The sequence below is a fragment of the Balaenoptera physalus genome (genome assembly GCF_965194825.1).
Source record: "Balaenoptera physalus genome assembly, chromosome: 19".
Taxonomy (NCBI): domain Eukaryota; kingdom Metazoa; phylum Chordata; class Mammalia; order Artiodactyla; family Balaenopteridae; genus Balaenoptera; species Balaenoptera physalus.
The window spans coordinates 886,370-901,830 of NC_138900.1; the positions used below are offsets into that span (position 1 = coordinate 886,370).

Genomic DNA, 15,461 nt, shown 5'->3' on the forward strand with positions numbered 1-15,461 from the left:
CATGGGTGGGGCCCTGGGGCCCTGTTTCTGACAGACAGTGTGATGGCGCGTGGGAGAGGGTCACAGGTGAAGGGACCGGCAGGTGTATAGGTTTGGAGGTCGGAGGATTTGGGAAACCTGTTTCTTTAGGCAACAGAGAATTGAGATGGAGTGGCCCTGGATTGGCAGGCTCAGGGGGTTGTTTCTTCATTCTGAAGGCCCTGGGAACCGTGGGGAATTTCAACAAAGAAGACAACTGAAGTTTTCCAAGAGGCTTTTTAAAGGAAGAACAGACTAGAGAGGGTTGATGACAGTGAAGCACAGGGAGACTGAGTCCTTGTGCAGGTCACATAGCTGCTAAGAGTCAGCACTGAGGACTGAATCCCAGAGTTTAGACAGCCTGAGGTCTCTTTGCTCCAGTGGTAAGCAGAGCTATAATGGAGACCAGAGCCCACTGAGCTCCACCATGGTTGCCTGCCTCCACTGACCTCTGCCCACTGGTTCCCATAACAGTTGAAGTGCTTTTAGAATCTACACAAGTAAGGGGAGGGTGTCCTAGGGTCTCACTGATCATGACCCTATATGCATGTGGTGTCTGGGGTTGTGGTATCCTGGGACCCTTCACCTGCCATTCTCCCAGCCTTTAGTCTGGGACCCTGGAGAAACGTCAACCGAGGCTGGAAGTTATATGGAGGTGTTCCCAATTCCAGAAACTAGTAAAGTCAAGTCGTCAAGGGCATAGGTACCAGTATGTGCCAGATGCTTGAAGGTGAGGCCAAGCTGGGAATATTCAGGGAAATATAAGTCTCCTTCTGATGAGAACAGAGCAGGGAGGCAGGACTCAGGCCTGGAATGTCTCCCTGAGAAGTGGGTTTTGATTTTGGAGGTGGGGGTTGGGTCATAAGATGGAGGTAAACTTACACATGCCTTAACCTGTTCCATCTAGCTGCAGAGAAGAGAAGTCTAGAAATTTGAGACAGAGTTCAGCATTAGACACACATGGGTGGTGACTGCTTGGTGGATTGGGTGGGGCTTTCTGTCACATCTAGGAAGGGGAATTATTGTCCTGGTGGTAATATTATTAACAGGTCAGGAAGAAGAGAGTAGGTGTCAATTCTGGGTCTCTTTCTCGGGCATCAGGTTGGAGGAAGTGGTCTTTCAGACATAGGTAAAAGGTTTTAAGAGAGGTAGTCATTGAGGGAGAAGAGGATAATCTAGCAGCCACGGTTTCCAAGGGAAGAGTGGACATGAGGTGAATGCAGAGGCCTAGGAGTAACTGAGGCAGGATGACCCTGAGGATGGGGCTGCTACTTATTCACCATTCTTGACTCACCAGAATTTTGTGGTGACCTTTTGTGGATCCTCTGAGGCTGGTTGATGAGCTCAGGGATGAATAGGACAGCTGTGAGTTAGTCGGCCCCATGTTACGGGTGGAATTATGTCCCCCTAAGGTCTTATGTTGAAGTATTAATCCCCAGTAACTCAGCATGTGACTGTGTTTGGAAATAGGGTTTTTTATTAATATGAACCCTCATCCAACATGTCTAGTGTCCTTGTAATAATAGGAAATTTGGGCTCAGACACAGAAGGAAGACCACGTGACATCACGGGGAGATGACAGCCATCAGTAAGCCAAGGATTGAGGCTGTAAACGCAACCAACCCTGCCAACACTTGAACTGTCAGAAAACAAATTTTTGTTGTTTAAGCTAGCCACTATGTGGTACTTTGTTATGGTAGCCGTAGCAGGAGGTGGGGTCCTGCAGAGGTCTGTAGTAGCAGGGCACTCTTGATGCTGTATGATGAGTAACGGGGAGACAAATGGAATTCCTGTGGCTGTGGGGATGCACTTATGGGGTGCACAGAGGCAAGAGGTGCTAAGAAAGATGTGCACACGGAGAGGGAGCATGAGCTGATGATTCCACATCCTTGGTATTAGGGACTTAAGAGTGCAGGTTGAGTCTACATTTGGTTGTACCTGGGAGGTACGCTCTGGGGTATCCCAGTGATATGGCCTGGCTGGGGGCTGCTGGGGCCCTGCAGGCAGGACCATGAGGAGAGAGTGACATTAGTGGCACCAGGGCCTGGTGTCGCCTCCGAGTTGGAGAGCTTGGGAGGAGGGTAAGCATGGGATAGATGTGTGGGTGATGGGTTGTGGATCCTTGGGAGAGAGGCTTTTTGTGATTTCATTTCTCCCCATCATGGCAGGGTAGTGTGACCTTTGAAGATGTGGTTGTGTACTTCTCCTGGGAGGAGTGGGGGCTCCTTGATGAGGCTCAGAGATGCCTGTACCACGATGTCATGCTGGAGAACTTTGCACTTGTGACCTCACTGGGTAAGGCCCTCGCACCCACCCCAGTACCTTGGGCTAGACTCTGATCTTCTCACATTTGAACAGTAGGTTCTGCCTCCTTTCCCAGTTCCCTGGCTGGGTGCTGTGGTCGACAGGGCTGGGCTGAGCAACTGCCCTCTTCTTGAACCTGCAGCCACTGGTGTGCTGCCCCAGTGAGCCTGATGGATCACACCTTACTTGCCCTCTCCCTGGCTGGGTAACTGTCCAGATCCATGGCTCCTCTGCCCAGGTTTTTCTCTCTCCTTTCTGTTGACATTCTTCCTGTCTGTGCCAGCAGTTGCCATTGCTAATATGTTGACTACCTTCGGGGACGATGGGCTTTTTTTTTTTTTTTTTGGCCATGCCCCATGGCTTGTGGGATCTTAGTTCCCCAACCAGGGATTGAACTTGGGCCCTTGGCAGTGAAAGTGCAGAATCCTAATCCCTGGACGGAGGGGAATTCCCATTGGGCTATTCTTATAATATGCAGAATTTCTCTGGGCCGATGCTAGTCCATCACCTGTCCTGTCGTTGCCTTAGGACTTAGGTCCCAGGCAGTTGTTCAGCTGGGGTTCAGAAAGAAGAGTGCTGGGATGGACATGACTCCAGCCATGGCGAGATGGGCTCAGAGCAGGTCTCTCTTCGGTGAATGGCAGCTGACGGAGGGCATGACATTGAGACTGTATTCAGATCATACAGAACCTGTCCTGTGTCCACCAGTGTGTTGATGGTGATGCCAGTGACCACACCTCATTTCTACCTTTCCTTCCTTACGCTGGACACTTCTATAACTTCTGATTCTTCTCTGGGTCCCTGGCTGTCCCCACCTTTCTACCTTCATGTGTCACCTTTTCTCTACTGTTCCCTCTACAATGTTCCCCAGGATTAGGTCCCACATAATGTGTTGCAAGGCATGCACATATCATTAAATAGACTTTGAATACCATGTAGTCAGTTGCAACCATATCTTCCTGGGCCTGGATACTTGAACGCAGCACTCAAATGTCATCAGCAGCCAAGGCCCTCCTGAAGGGCGTTGGCAGAGAAGTGAATTGGAGATGTTTCTTCCTGTGCTGCACGCCACTCTGACAGCCTCCATCTTGCAAGGGCTCCCTACTTCTTAGGGCTTTCAGAGTCCCAGTACTGCAAAGCAGCTCTTTCATCAACCTCATATTGAAAACAATCCAATGGCCTCATTCTTTGGTGTGTCTGACACATTTGTGTTGGGGCTATCCCCCCACCACCAAAGACAACATGCATTTCACCAGCATTTCTGTGCTTTCAGGTTGTTGGTATGGAATGGAGGATGAGGAGGCATTTTCTGTGCAGAGTGTTTCTGTAGAACAAATGTCACTGGGCAAGACTCCAACTCCAGATCCATCCATTCAGAAGACTCACCCCTGTGAGAAGTGTGTCATGGCCGGGAGAGACATTTTGTATCTGCCTGAGTACCAAGGATTGCATCCTGGGCAGAAATCATACACCTGTGAGGCATGTGGAAAACAATTTTGGTTCAGTCCAAACCATCACCAGCACCAGAAGCACAATGATGAGAAGCCATTCAAAAGGGACATAGATAGGGCCTCATTTGTGACGACCTACAGGTTCCATGTTTCAGGGAAGCCCTTCACCTGCGAGGAAGTCGGGAAGGATTTCCTGGCTATGTTGAATCTTCTCCAGCATCAGGCCACTCTCAAAGGGGCAAAGCCACACAGCAGCTCCAGGTGTGTGGAGTCCTTTCATAGCGGAAAAAGTCATTACAAGTACAGTGAGTATGAGAAATTGTTCAGCTATGAATACACACTTTTTCAGGATGAGCAACTTCACACTAGAGAAAGTTACTATGACTGTGAGAAACCCTTTAACCAAAGCTCCATCCTTATTAATTGCCAGAGACCTGACACGGGAGCAAGGTCTTATGAGTGCAGTGAATGTGGGAAATCCTTTAGCCAAAGCTACAGACTCATTCAACACCACAGAAGTCACACTGCAGCAAGGCCTTATAAGTGCAATGAATGTGGGAAAGCCTTCAGCTACAAATTAAGACTTGTGCAGCACCTACAAATTCACACTAAAGTGAGACCTTATGAGTGTGGCGAATGTGGGAAGTCCTTTAGCTACAGCTCCACTCTCATTAAACATCAGAGAGTTCACACTGGAGCAAGGCCTTATAAGTGTGGTGAGTGTGGGAATTCCTTTAGCCAAAGCTCCAACCTCATTCAGCACCAGAAGATTCACAGTGGAGCGAGGCCTTATAAATGTAGTGAATGTGGAAAATCCTTCAGCTACAAATGCAAACTTGTGCAGCATCTGCGAATTCACACTGGAGAAAGGCCTTATGAGTGTGGGGAATGTGGGAAATCCTTTAGCCACAGCTCCACTCTTAATCAACACCAGAGAATTCACACTGGAGCCAGACCATATAAGTGTGACGAGTGTGAGAAATCCTTTAGCCAAAAGTCCAACCTCATTCAGCATCGGAGAGTACACACAGGAGAAAAGCCTTATGAGTGTGGGGAATGTGGGAAGTCCTTTAGTCAAAGCTCCCACATCATTCAACACAGAAAACTTCACACCAGATAACCTCCTGAATGCAGTGACTGGGAAAAAACCAGTTACAGCCAATGGTCTGTAATTCAACAGAAGTTCACAGCCTGGATAAATTTTATTTGTGCAGCAAAGTTGGGAAAACCTTCATCTAAAGGTCTCTGAGACCTACAGGGAACATGGGTTTTCAGTGTACTAGAACTAGAGTGTCTTTGTGAGGGAGCCATCTGCTTGACGTTGAACCTCATACAGCTGAGCATCCAGAGTGGGAAGGTTCCCCATGAGTTCTAGGTTTGTGGAAAGCTTTTAGGATCCTCTTTGCATATTCTACTGCTGGCTCCGTTGCCTGAATTATGTCCCTTCCAGTTTCTGTGGCAGAAGCCTCACCTCTACCACTTAGTAGTTTCCAGGTTCCAATAGTGTGTATGTCCCTTGCAGAGATGTCTCTGTCCCATTCTCTACAGAACAGTAGGAGGAGTAATTTTCAAGGGAGGAAGCACCTCTAGTGCCTCTGTGAGAAGTATAAATCAGTTCCCTTTTCCCGGGGATATCACATAATGCTGAGCACTACTGTGGGGAAGCTGTTCCCCAGGTACTGCAAAGTAATCACGTGCCTTCATGTCTAGAGTTGGGTTTTCTGGTGTTGGTTGTAAGACAGGGGTGAGGCTGGAACCTAAATTCACACACACTGGATGTGATTCATACGCACTGGAGGAGGCTGTGGCAGTGAGAAAGGTGTGCCTCTTCTAAAGGTGCCTCCACAAATGTTGTGACTGTGGCTACATTGTGTTGGATGAGGTGTACATGCCATAGCTGTGTTCTTCCTGTAGCTGCAGTCATTGTCAGAGCAACTAAAGCTGTGTATATTCGTGTAGCCTCAGGGCTGTTCACTCGAAGGATACTGCTGCATAGAGAAGAAAATGAGAATAGACAGAAGGGAGATCCTGGAGCCCAGAGATACAGTTTTTGTTTACTAGCAGCTGTTCCTGCCAACTCAAATGATCTTTATGAATACTTTTTCCCCTGTTGGAGGGCTGCCCTTCCCAAGCTTTCTAAACCTTTGGTTATGAAAAAAATGGGGGGGGGGGATTAGATTTCTATTTAAACAAATTCTTACAAAGGTTTATTGACATATAATTTAAATTGTACAGTGTGGTTAGTTTTGACATAGTGTAAAAACCATGAAACTATTAAAAATAATCCTGATGGTTATCATATCTGTAAATTCATAGTTACTTCCCTTTTATTTTTGGCCACACCACACAGCTTGGAGGATCAAGCCTGGGTCGTGGCAGTAAAAGCCCAGAATCCTAACCTGTAGGCTACCAGAGAATATACCCTTTCTGCCCTCACAACTACTGATTTACTCTTCACAGTAAATTAGTTTGTTTCAGAGATTACTCTTCACAGTAAATTAGTTTGTTTCAGAGAATTTTATGTTTACTTTTTAAAAATTGTGTTTTCCCTCCATGCTGCATAATTATTTTCTGATTCGTAAATGTTTGCTTATGTAAATACTTCATTCTTTTTGTAGCTGAGTATTAATATCCTGTCTAGATGTACCACAATTTGTTTACCCACTTTTCTGTTAATGGCCATTTGGCTTGTTTCCAATTTTCGGCTGTTACAAATAAAGCCTTATATATACACAATGGAAAGAAACAGGCGATGAAGCCTCCTTTGTTTTTTTCATGTTAGGAGTAACTTGTTTCATCTAGCCCCACTATATTAGTGAATTATATAAACAAATAAACCTCTTCAGAGTTCATTTCTACGATGTAAATCTTTCACAGCTCCAATATCAGTGTTCAGACTTCCCACCTTAAAACTTTTGTGTTTCATAAATTTCTTAACCTAGAGGTAGGTAGATATTACCTCTCTGAAGTTCCCCAATCATTCCACTGGAGTTTGCAACATTCTAGATGTGGTTTGTTGGGTCTCTCAAACTATTTAACATGCTGACCGCCCCACCAATTGAAGAGATGAGGGCAAGTTGAAGTGTCTTGATGGTGCACATCTGTTGCATTGTTTTTACTACCCCAGCTCCACACAGCCAGGAACTTTTTCAGGTACTGTATGTGCAAGAGTGTGAGGAACTCTCCTTCCTACACCCTAATTCCCAACCCTTCTGGTGTAAATTTGCGAAGGAAGGGTGAACCCGTGGAACACCCCCCATCCTTCCTTGGACCCTAATAAAGGCAGAGCTTCAGATCCGTGCTCCTTCCACCCACAACCTCACTGTGGCATGCCCCCAGGGTGCACTCCAGAATCTGTGAGTGATGTCTTGTTCCTCAAGTTTGATAGTTTCGAAGTGCTTCCTACCACCTCTTGCAGTTCTCTTATCATGATCCTAGGTAGGAAGCACTTCAAAAAACTAAGAGAACTGCAAGGGGTGGCCCAGCCACAGTGTTGGTTGGCCCTGGTGAAGGTATAAGTGTCTTTTCCAGGTGAGCCTTGGGCATTCCCAGCTGAGAGTTACTACTGCCACTAGGCTGGGAACCAGAATATACTAGCCTCAAAGTGACTTGAAAGGAGTGAAAAAACCTGTCATTGCACTAAAAAGTACCCCTTCAGATAGCACTCCACAACTATAAGCAGAAAAAAATCATAACCTGTATGTACTTTTTTGTAAAGCACAGTAAGTGCACCAAGGGAAATATTTGAGCCCTGACTTTTGCAAGACTTCTTTAACTGTAGTGGTAAAGTGGAATAGAATCCTACATAAAAACTTAGGAAACTTCTTATGGACTATTTCTATTATCATTTTCACATTAACAGTATTTTTAAATCACCCTAGAATGTTTTCTTCAAGAAAATTCAAATGATTAAAACACTCTTCACCCTGTAATAGGTATAAATTCACTTCACTTGGGAAACTTGGAATTTTGATAACTAAACGTTTAAGAGAAATATCCCTAAGCAAATCACAGTATCTTTGGCAGGATACATAATAGATTGATTACAAAGTTTAACTCCAACTCCATCGATACCTTTGAATGAGGAGGAAGGGGGATTGGGAAAGTACAAGGGGAAAAAACGTACGTTTTTATATGTTTGCTTTAAAAAAAAGAGCCCTGGGGATTTGATAGCAGATGGATTTAGTCAGCCAGGATTAGCTAGGGGAAAACATCTAATCCCTGAAAACTACTTGGTGTCAGGGAAGAGTCATTCAAAAGATGCTGAGATCTGAGAAGTAACCCCACACATGGCTGTGTTGAATTTCCGTCAGCCCTCAAAATTTCTTAACTTTCACAGTAGAAACTTGGAAGGGAGAATAAGAAAAAAGCCAGCTTCATGAAACTGGCCCAAAATGGGGGAAATGCACATCAGAGCATTTATTTGTTGCTTTTGAACACACCTACTTAAAAATCTCTACTGTGTGTGCCCCACCTTACTCTAAAAAATAATTTTAATTATTTTTAATTATGAAAATTAATAAAATTGTTAATAGGATGAAAGTTTCTAAGGAGAAAGGCTGATTTATAGTAACAAGTGCAGGGGATTGGGCTCTAAATTTAACTTTGGGGAAAAGAAAAGCCTGATGGGTAGGGCTTCCCTGGTGACGCCGTGGTTGAGAATCTGCCTGCCAATGCAGGGGACACGGGTTCAATCCCTGGTCCGGGAAGATCCCACATGCCACGGAGCAACTAAGCCTGTGCACGACAACTACTGAGCCTGTGAGCCACAACTACTGCACCCACATGGCGCGACTACTGAAACCTGTGTGCCTACAGCCCCTGCTCCACAGTGAGAGAAGCTACGGCAATGAGAAGCCTATGCACTGCAAGGAAGAGTAGCTCACGCTCGCCGCAACTAGAGAAAGCCCACGCAAAGCAACGAAGACCCAACACAGCCAAAAATAAATAAAATTTTTTTTAAAAAGCCTCATGGGTAAAGGATGTTCCAAATCCACATTTGATGAAGGTGAGGGCATGAGATTTGGGGGGGTGGGAGGAAACACCATGGTAACGAGCCTGAGGCCAGAATATACTTTCAACTGTTCAAGGAAAAGAAGGCCACTGCAGAGGTCAAGAGATGTCACTGGGCCACAGATAAGACACTATTCCACTCCAAGGATTCAGACTTTGAAGAGTTATGTTTTTGGCGGGGGTCATAGTCCTTTGAGAGCACATCCTGTCAAAGGGAAGCACACAATAGGGAGCCCAGCTCACGAACCATTAAACGCAGGTAGGGGCGAATTTCCAAGGGGAAGAGAGGGATGCCCCCCTTACCCAGAGGTGGTGGAATAGGCCCTGTGGCGGCACCGCCAGCCGCGCACCCGGGAGGTACGCTCCACAGAAACGGATCGTCAAGCAACGCTGAGAGGCATAGCCCCAGGAGGAAGCCGGGTCCACAAGTGAGTTCAAGCTGTGAGTGACCACCAGATCCCACATTTCACATGAATTTTCGCAGTTAGCGGCGTTATTCATAACTGCACCAGCAGAGGGACCCCACCGCCAAGAGTCGGACAAACTTTGTTGGCGGGGAACCCCCATCCCCGCACAACCCCAAAGGGTGCAGGTCAGGAGGCGCGAGGAGACCTCTGAGGAGTCATAGGGTTTGAAGCCAGGGTGTGCAGCGCGACCTTAGGAGCCAGCCGAACAGCCCACAGTCGCCCACGAGTTCCCGCCTCCCCCGCGACGCGGAGCGCACACTGCCCGCCGGCCGCAGTGTCCTGGCTGCGGGAGGGAGAGGTGGAGCAGAGTCCACCTACCGGAACCTCACGCGAGCCCACTGCCCAGACCGTGGGGCCCTCCATGGGCCTCCCCGCACAGCCTGTTCTGGCCTAGTTCCCACCTCCGGACCCGGGAGACCCGCTCCAGCTCCCCTCGGCAGCCGGAGGAGCCCCGGCGGAGGCTGGTCGTTCTGGCCGGGCGGCCGCAGTCTCTTCCCCATGAGTCTGCAGGTACAACCTCCGGAGAAAGCACGAGGCGCGCCCGCCCGGCACGACCGGGACGATCCCGCCAGTCCCGCCGGCCTCCCGGAACTCTGCCTCGGGCGCCGCGGCCGAATCCCATCCCCTGAAGACGTTGCCCGAACTCCGGAAGAAGGAAGGGACAATATAAACGTGGCTGCCAAATGGCGCCCGACAACCGGCGCCAACGTCAGCGGGACGGATTCGCATCCCGGACCGACGAGGGCGCACCGCCGGCCCCCCGGGGTGCTGGACCTAGTCCCGGCCTACCTCGGAACGCGTCTCTCAGCCCGGGACCGTCACTCGGGCTGCCCAGAATGGCACCAGCGAGTTCCCGGGAGGACTTAGAAAAATTCTGCAGCAGGCAGTGTACACCTAAAACCATACAAAGATTCATGGAGAACAAAGGGTGAAATTTTTTTTTTTTTTTGGCTGAGTCGTGTGGCTTTGCGATCTTAGTTCCCGGATCAGGGAGATGAACCCGCGTCCTTGGCAGTAAAAGTGCCGAGTCCTAATGACTGGACGACCAGGGACTGCCCGGATATTTTAATTCTATCATTTTGAGCAGAGGTCTTTCTAAAGCAAAAAAAAAAAAAAAAGCCCAGAAGACATGAAGGAAATAATTTATAACTTGACCACATAGAAGTTTAAACAAAATCTGCCTCTGCATTGACCATAACAAAGTTCAAAGACAAAAAATGGATGTGGGGAACACTGGTGCTAATGTACATGGAGTGATAAGAATACTGATCTCATCATTACTTACCATAAAAAATAGGAGAGGATTAATAGCCTTTTACTAAATAAACTTCCAGCATGTCTGTACAATGAATGCAACAGTATGAAAGAGAGACTGTGTGTGTTTGAAGTGAGGTTAATGTTGATGGTGAATTGTTCCATGAAATTTTTTTTTAAGGTGCAGAATTTCCTTTGGTTTGGTTTTTTGTGTGTGTTTTTTTTAAGTACATATATTTCTATTTTAAAAGATAGATGAACAGGCAAAGGAACTAGAATCACTACAGCAATTTCAAAATCCAAGAATAAAGTTGCCCATAATTTAAGGCTTATTTATAGAGCTGATAGAGACCATGTGATGTTTGCAGTTAGACACGTTGATCAATGGAACACAACAGAGATTCAAACAAATATGCCTAAGCCCAAGTGATTTTTGGCAAATGTGCAAAAGCAATTCACTGGAGAAAAAATGGCTTCTCTATGATATGGGCAATCGGACATGCACAGCAAAACACAAAAGCAAGCAAGCGAGCAAACAAAAAAACCTTAACCTAAACACCTTAACTTCACACCTCGTACAAATTCAAAATGGATCACTCACGTTAATGTAAAATTTAACACTAGAACACACTTCAGAGGAAAAAATTCCAGGAAAAAAAATGGGGATCTAGGGTCAGGCAAAGAGATTTTAAAATCTGACACCAGAAGTGTGATCCATACAAAGAAATAGAGACATTGGAAGTTTTCAAAATTAAAAACCTAGGCTGTGAAACACCATCTGAAGAGGATGAAAGGACCAAGGACTGAAGCAGGGAAAAAACATGAGCAAACCGCACATCAGATATGAATATGAAAGAACTCTCAAAACTATTATCTTAAAAAAAAAATCCAAATACAAAATAGACAAAACACAGAACAGGCATTTCACCCAAGAGGAAGAGATATGATTGGACAGCAAATAAGAAGTGTTTGGACATACATAGCGAAGGAAGAATGGGCAGGACTGGGCAATGGGTTGTCTATGACATGGGGACATACAGGATGAGGAAACGCTTCTGGAGTTTGGAAAAGAGTCACTGCGTGAACAGTGGTACAATCCATTCAGACAGGGGGAAGTCTGGGGCGTGGCCAGTGTAAAGAAGCAGAATTTTTAGGATTGGACCACTTTTAATATGTCATTTCTGTGAGGCATCCAAGTCAGAAAACCAACTAGATGGTTGTATATCTAATTCTGGAAGGAGTTGAAATCTGGGGTTTATAAGCATAGAGTTCTTAATGACTTAGAAATGGACTAGACCACTCAGAGGTTATTTATTTTTTAAATCATATCGGTAATAGACTGTAGTGCCCAGCGTGGAGCAACAGATGCACTTCAAGTTTTAACACCCAGGCAGAGGAGCCTATCCTGGTGAACAGTGCTGTGGAGGAGCATCAAGAAAGGTAGTAGTGAAATGAGAAACCTCTGGTTGTCAGGAGCCAGAGAGAACAGTATTCCAAGAAACCAAGATTAGTGAGCCACTTACCTGAACTGCTCTGAAGGAAACCAGGACATGTCACCCCAAAATATCACCCACTGTTTGGCACATCAATTATTTTGAATTCCAGGTACTTATGACACAGCAGATGCAGGAAAGATGCTCTGACACTCCTTTTTCTTCCTGAGAGCAGGAGATAAAACTCCCATGTGAAAGGTACCCTCCCTGTACCAGGAGGAAGACATTCTTAATCATCAGAGACAGGAAATGTGAGTGGGAGAATTGGGGACTGAGCAGTTTGTACCAACAAAACCTTACTAATCTCATGCCTATCTTCCTAGTTCACTTCTTCACCGTGAACTACCCACAGCCCAGACCTCTCTGTCTTGTCAATTCTTCACAAATTGATTCTTTGTCTAAAAGATATAAAAGCTTCCTGTTCTTGTCATATCTTTGGGTCTTCGATCTCTCATGAAAGCTCCCATGTACATGTAAACATTTAATAAAATGTGTGTGCTCTTCTTCTATTAATCTGTCTTTTGTCAGTTTCAACCTTAGGCCCAGTCAGAGACCCTAAAAAGAGGGAAGAGGAGAATTTTTCCTTCCCTACAGCTGTTAGAATGTCCAGTAAGATGGTAAATGGAAAGTGAGCATTAGATGTTCACCAAAGAAGTCATTGGTGTCCATGGCAAAAGAGAGCAGTATTTGGAGCCATCTGGTGGGAAATTGTGTATACAGTGAAATAAAGAGCAGATGTCAGGTGAAGATATTGAAAGGTTATATGTTAAACACACAAAACTTCAACTCTTTATTTTCTGTTTGTTTGTTTTTTTAAAGAGCAGTTTGGGTTCACAGCAAAACTGGAGTACAGTTTGTTCCAATATGCCCCCTCCTCTGCCATCGCTGATTCCCACCACCCCCACAAATGAGAGAGAGAGAGAGAGAGAGACCTCAGAGCCTTCTCCTTCTCTACTATCCTATCAACATTCCGCATCAGTGTGTTGAGTCTACATGCATTAGGGTTCACTCTTGATGTACATTTTGTGGGTTTTGACCAATCTATCTCACCATTATAGTATCATAGAGAATAGTTTCCATCTTAAAAATCCTGTGCTCCCCCTATTCACCCCCACCCCAACCCCCGACCCCCTACAACGCCTCGCAACACACTGATCTCTTTACCCTCTCCAAACTTTTGCCTTTTCCGTAATATCATATATAGTTGGAACCATAAGGTATGCAACCTCTTCAGATTGCCTTCTTTCAATGAGTAATATGCATTTAAGGTTCCCCTCCTGTCGCCTCACAGTTCCATAGCTCGCTCACTTCTTTTTAGCACCAAATAATTCCTTTGCATGAATGTACCCATCTGTGTCCGTTCAACTCCTAAGTGACATCTCGGTTGCCTCCTAGTCCTGGCAGTTATGAAAAAAGCCACCGTTAATGTCCACGTGCAGGTTTCTGCTGTTTTTGGCGGGGTGTGTGTATATATATATTTTTTAAGTGTCTGTAGCTCAAAACAAGACTAGTTCCTCCTCCATTTATGTCTTTTACCCCATGTTTGGCTTTTGACAGAAAGAGGGACATTTTTCTGACACGATGGGGCTGGGGAGGCTGAAGTATAAGATGGGTGCAGGCCCATGCATATTCCTTTCTTATGTGGTGGGAAGATGACTCTTGCCGTTTGGGATCTAATTTCTCCGTGAATGATCAGGGAAGATACCAGGCGTAAAGAGGGAGAGTGAAGGTTAGAAAAACATGGAGAAGATTAGTTATAGATGCCGGGGTCTCCAGCACATGAACCTAAAAGATTTCTGGATGTGTATGGCAGATTTGGTGTGTAGGACTTTGAATTTACAGTGCTATCATCTAGCCACTTTTGGATGTCACACACTACCTCCTCACCACTAGAAAGAAGAAGGAAGATGGATAAACATGATTGAACCCCACAAATGGCACCTCTGAATCAAGACGGGTGCTCTCTTTGGGCAAATTGTGACTCTAAGTTGTGATCCCAGGGTTGTTTTATTTTACTTTATGTTTTGTTTTTGGGCCGCGCAGCTTGTGGGATCTTAGTTCCCCAACCAGGGATTGAACCTGGGCCCTCTGCAGTGAAAGCACCAAGTCCTAACCACTGGACCGCCAGGGAATTCTCCCCCAGGGTTGTTTTAAAGACTGAACTAATAAGAGTTTACACAAGGAGGATGTGAATGTACTTCATGCCACTTATAAATAACAAAATGATAAATTTTATGTGATACATATTTTTAACCACAATTCAAAACAGAACACCCTCTCCCTGACTCAGACTAAGGGAGTTCCTGGGTCTATCAGGGTCATTGGCACTGTGGAAAACCAGGGGTCAGCAAACAGAAATATTTTCTTCCTCTTGAGGTGAATAAAAATTGTAAAAGACAGTAGTTGTACATCCTGTAATTCAAAAAAGGAAAGGTAGGGATTAATTTTAGCATTTAAAAGCATACACTGTCCACTTTTCTAAGTATTTACACTACAAATTATGTGTAATTTCTTGGGTCAAGCAGTGCTTGGAAACTTGCAGAGTAACTGAGCCTGTTGCCAAATCTTTTGTTGGTGTCCATGTCTGCAGACTGTGTGTGACCCAAATGGGGTTAAGACTGGGGTGGGGGAAGAATTTTGGAGTTTATGTCCATATTTAGTATGTGTAAGAGAGGAAAATGATGTTCCCTCTAGAACCTTCCGAGTTTTTGGCTGTAACAAAAAGACGGATCAAGAAGAGAAAAACAAAGGCTTCCCTGGTGGTGCAGTGGTTAAGAATCCGCCTGCCAATGCAGGGGACACGGGTTCGAGCCCTGGCCCAGGAAGATTCCCACATGCCGTGGAGCAACTAAGCCCGTGTGCCACACCTACTGAGCCTGAGTTCTAGAGCCCGCAAGCCACAATTACTGAGCCCATGTGCCACAACTACTGAAGCCTGCGTGCCTAGAGCTTGTGATCCGCAACAAGAGAAGCCACAACGAGAAGCCTGCGCACCGCAATGAAGAGTAGCCCCCACTCAGCACAACTAGAGAAAGCCTTCGCACAGCAACAAAGACCCAACACAACCAAACATAAATAAATAAATAAATAAATAAATAAATAAATAAATACATTTATAAAAAAGAAGAGAAAAACAAGCAATTTATGAATGAGTGCAGTGCACACCCTGTGGGAGAAACCTAAACCAGAAGTAACTCAAAATGGAGGCTCAGAACTCCAGCTTTTATGCAACTTCAACAAAGAACAATAAAGTTGTAGAGAAATGACAGGAGAGAGGAAAGCAGTTTTAGGCTTCCACAGGGGGCAAACTGTGGGAAGGGAAACATATGGAGGGAAACTAATGGAGTAAGGTATTGTTTGCAGATTCCTCTGGTGCCATCTCTGGGTTGATGAGAATGTCTTCTTTCCTTCTCTAGGGAAGATAACATCCACGTGGGAGTTCTATGTCCTGCTTTAAGGAA

At 45.6% G+C, this 15,461-nt stretch overlaps 2 protein-coding genes and 1 long non-coding RNA gene across 8 annotated transcripts in view; 2 read left to right on the forward strand and 1 right to left on the reverse strand.

Moving 5' to 3' along the window:
- The window catches only part of LOC309648207 (zinc finger protein 418-like), a 28,685-nt gene extending 22,176 nt beyond the window's left edge, over positions 1–6,509 (forward strand). For 3 of the 6 annotated variants that reach the window (XR_014256525.1, XR_014256526.1, XR_014256528.1), the window contains 3 exons: positions 2,187–2,313; positions 3,596–6,232; positions 6,268–6,509. Coding sequence is in view for 1 of the 6 variants with exons in the window: in XM_082436614.1 (XP_082292740.1) it covers positions 2,187–2,313; positions 3,596–4,893 (1,425 nt within the window). In the remaining 5 variants the exon portion in view is untranslated. Of the gene's footprint in view, positions 1–2,186; positions 2,314–3,595 lie in introns of all 6 variants that reach the window. The other 3 variants (XR_014256524.1, XR_014256527.1, XM_082436614.1) reach the window with 2 other exon arrangements.
- Positions 1–15,461, forward strand: part of LOC309648358 — a 263,978-nt gene that overhangs the window by 157,781 nt on the left and 90,736 nt on the right. The window lies entirely within an intron of this gene.
- The window catches only part of LOC309648177 (uncharacterized protein), a gene marked incomplete at its 5' end in the record, with an annotated part of 28,757 nt that continues 18,515 nt past the window's right edge, over positions 5,220–15,461 (reverse strand). The window contains one exon of the transcript XR_014256508.1: positions 5,220–5,315. The remainder of the gene's footprint in view (positions 5,316–15,461) is intronic.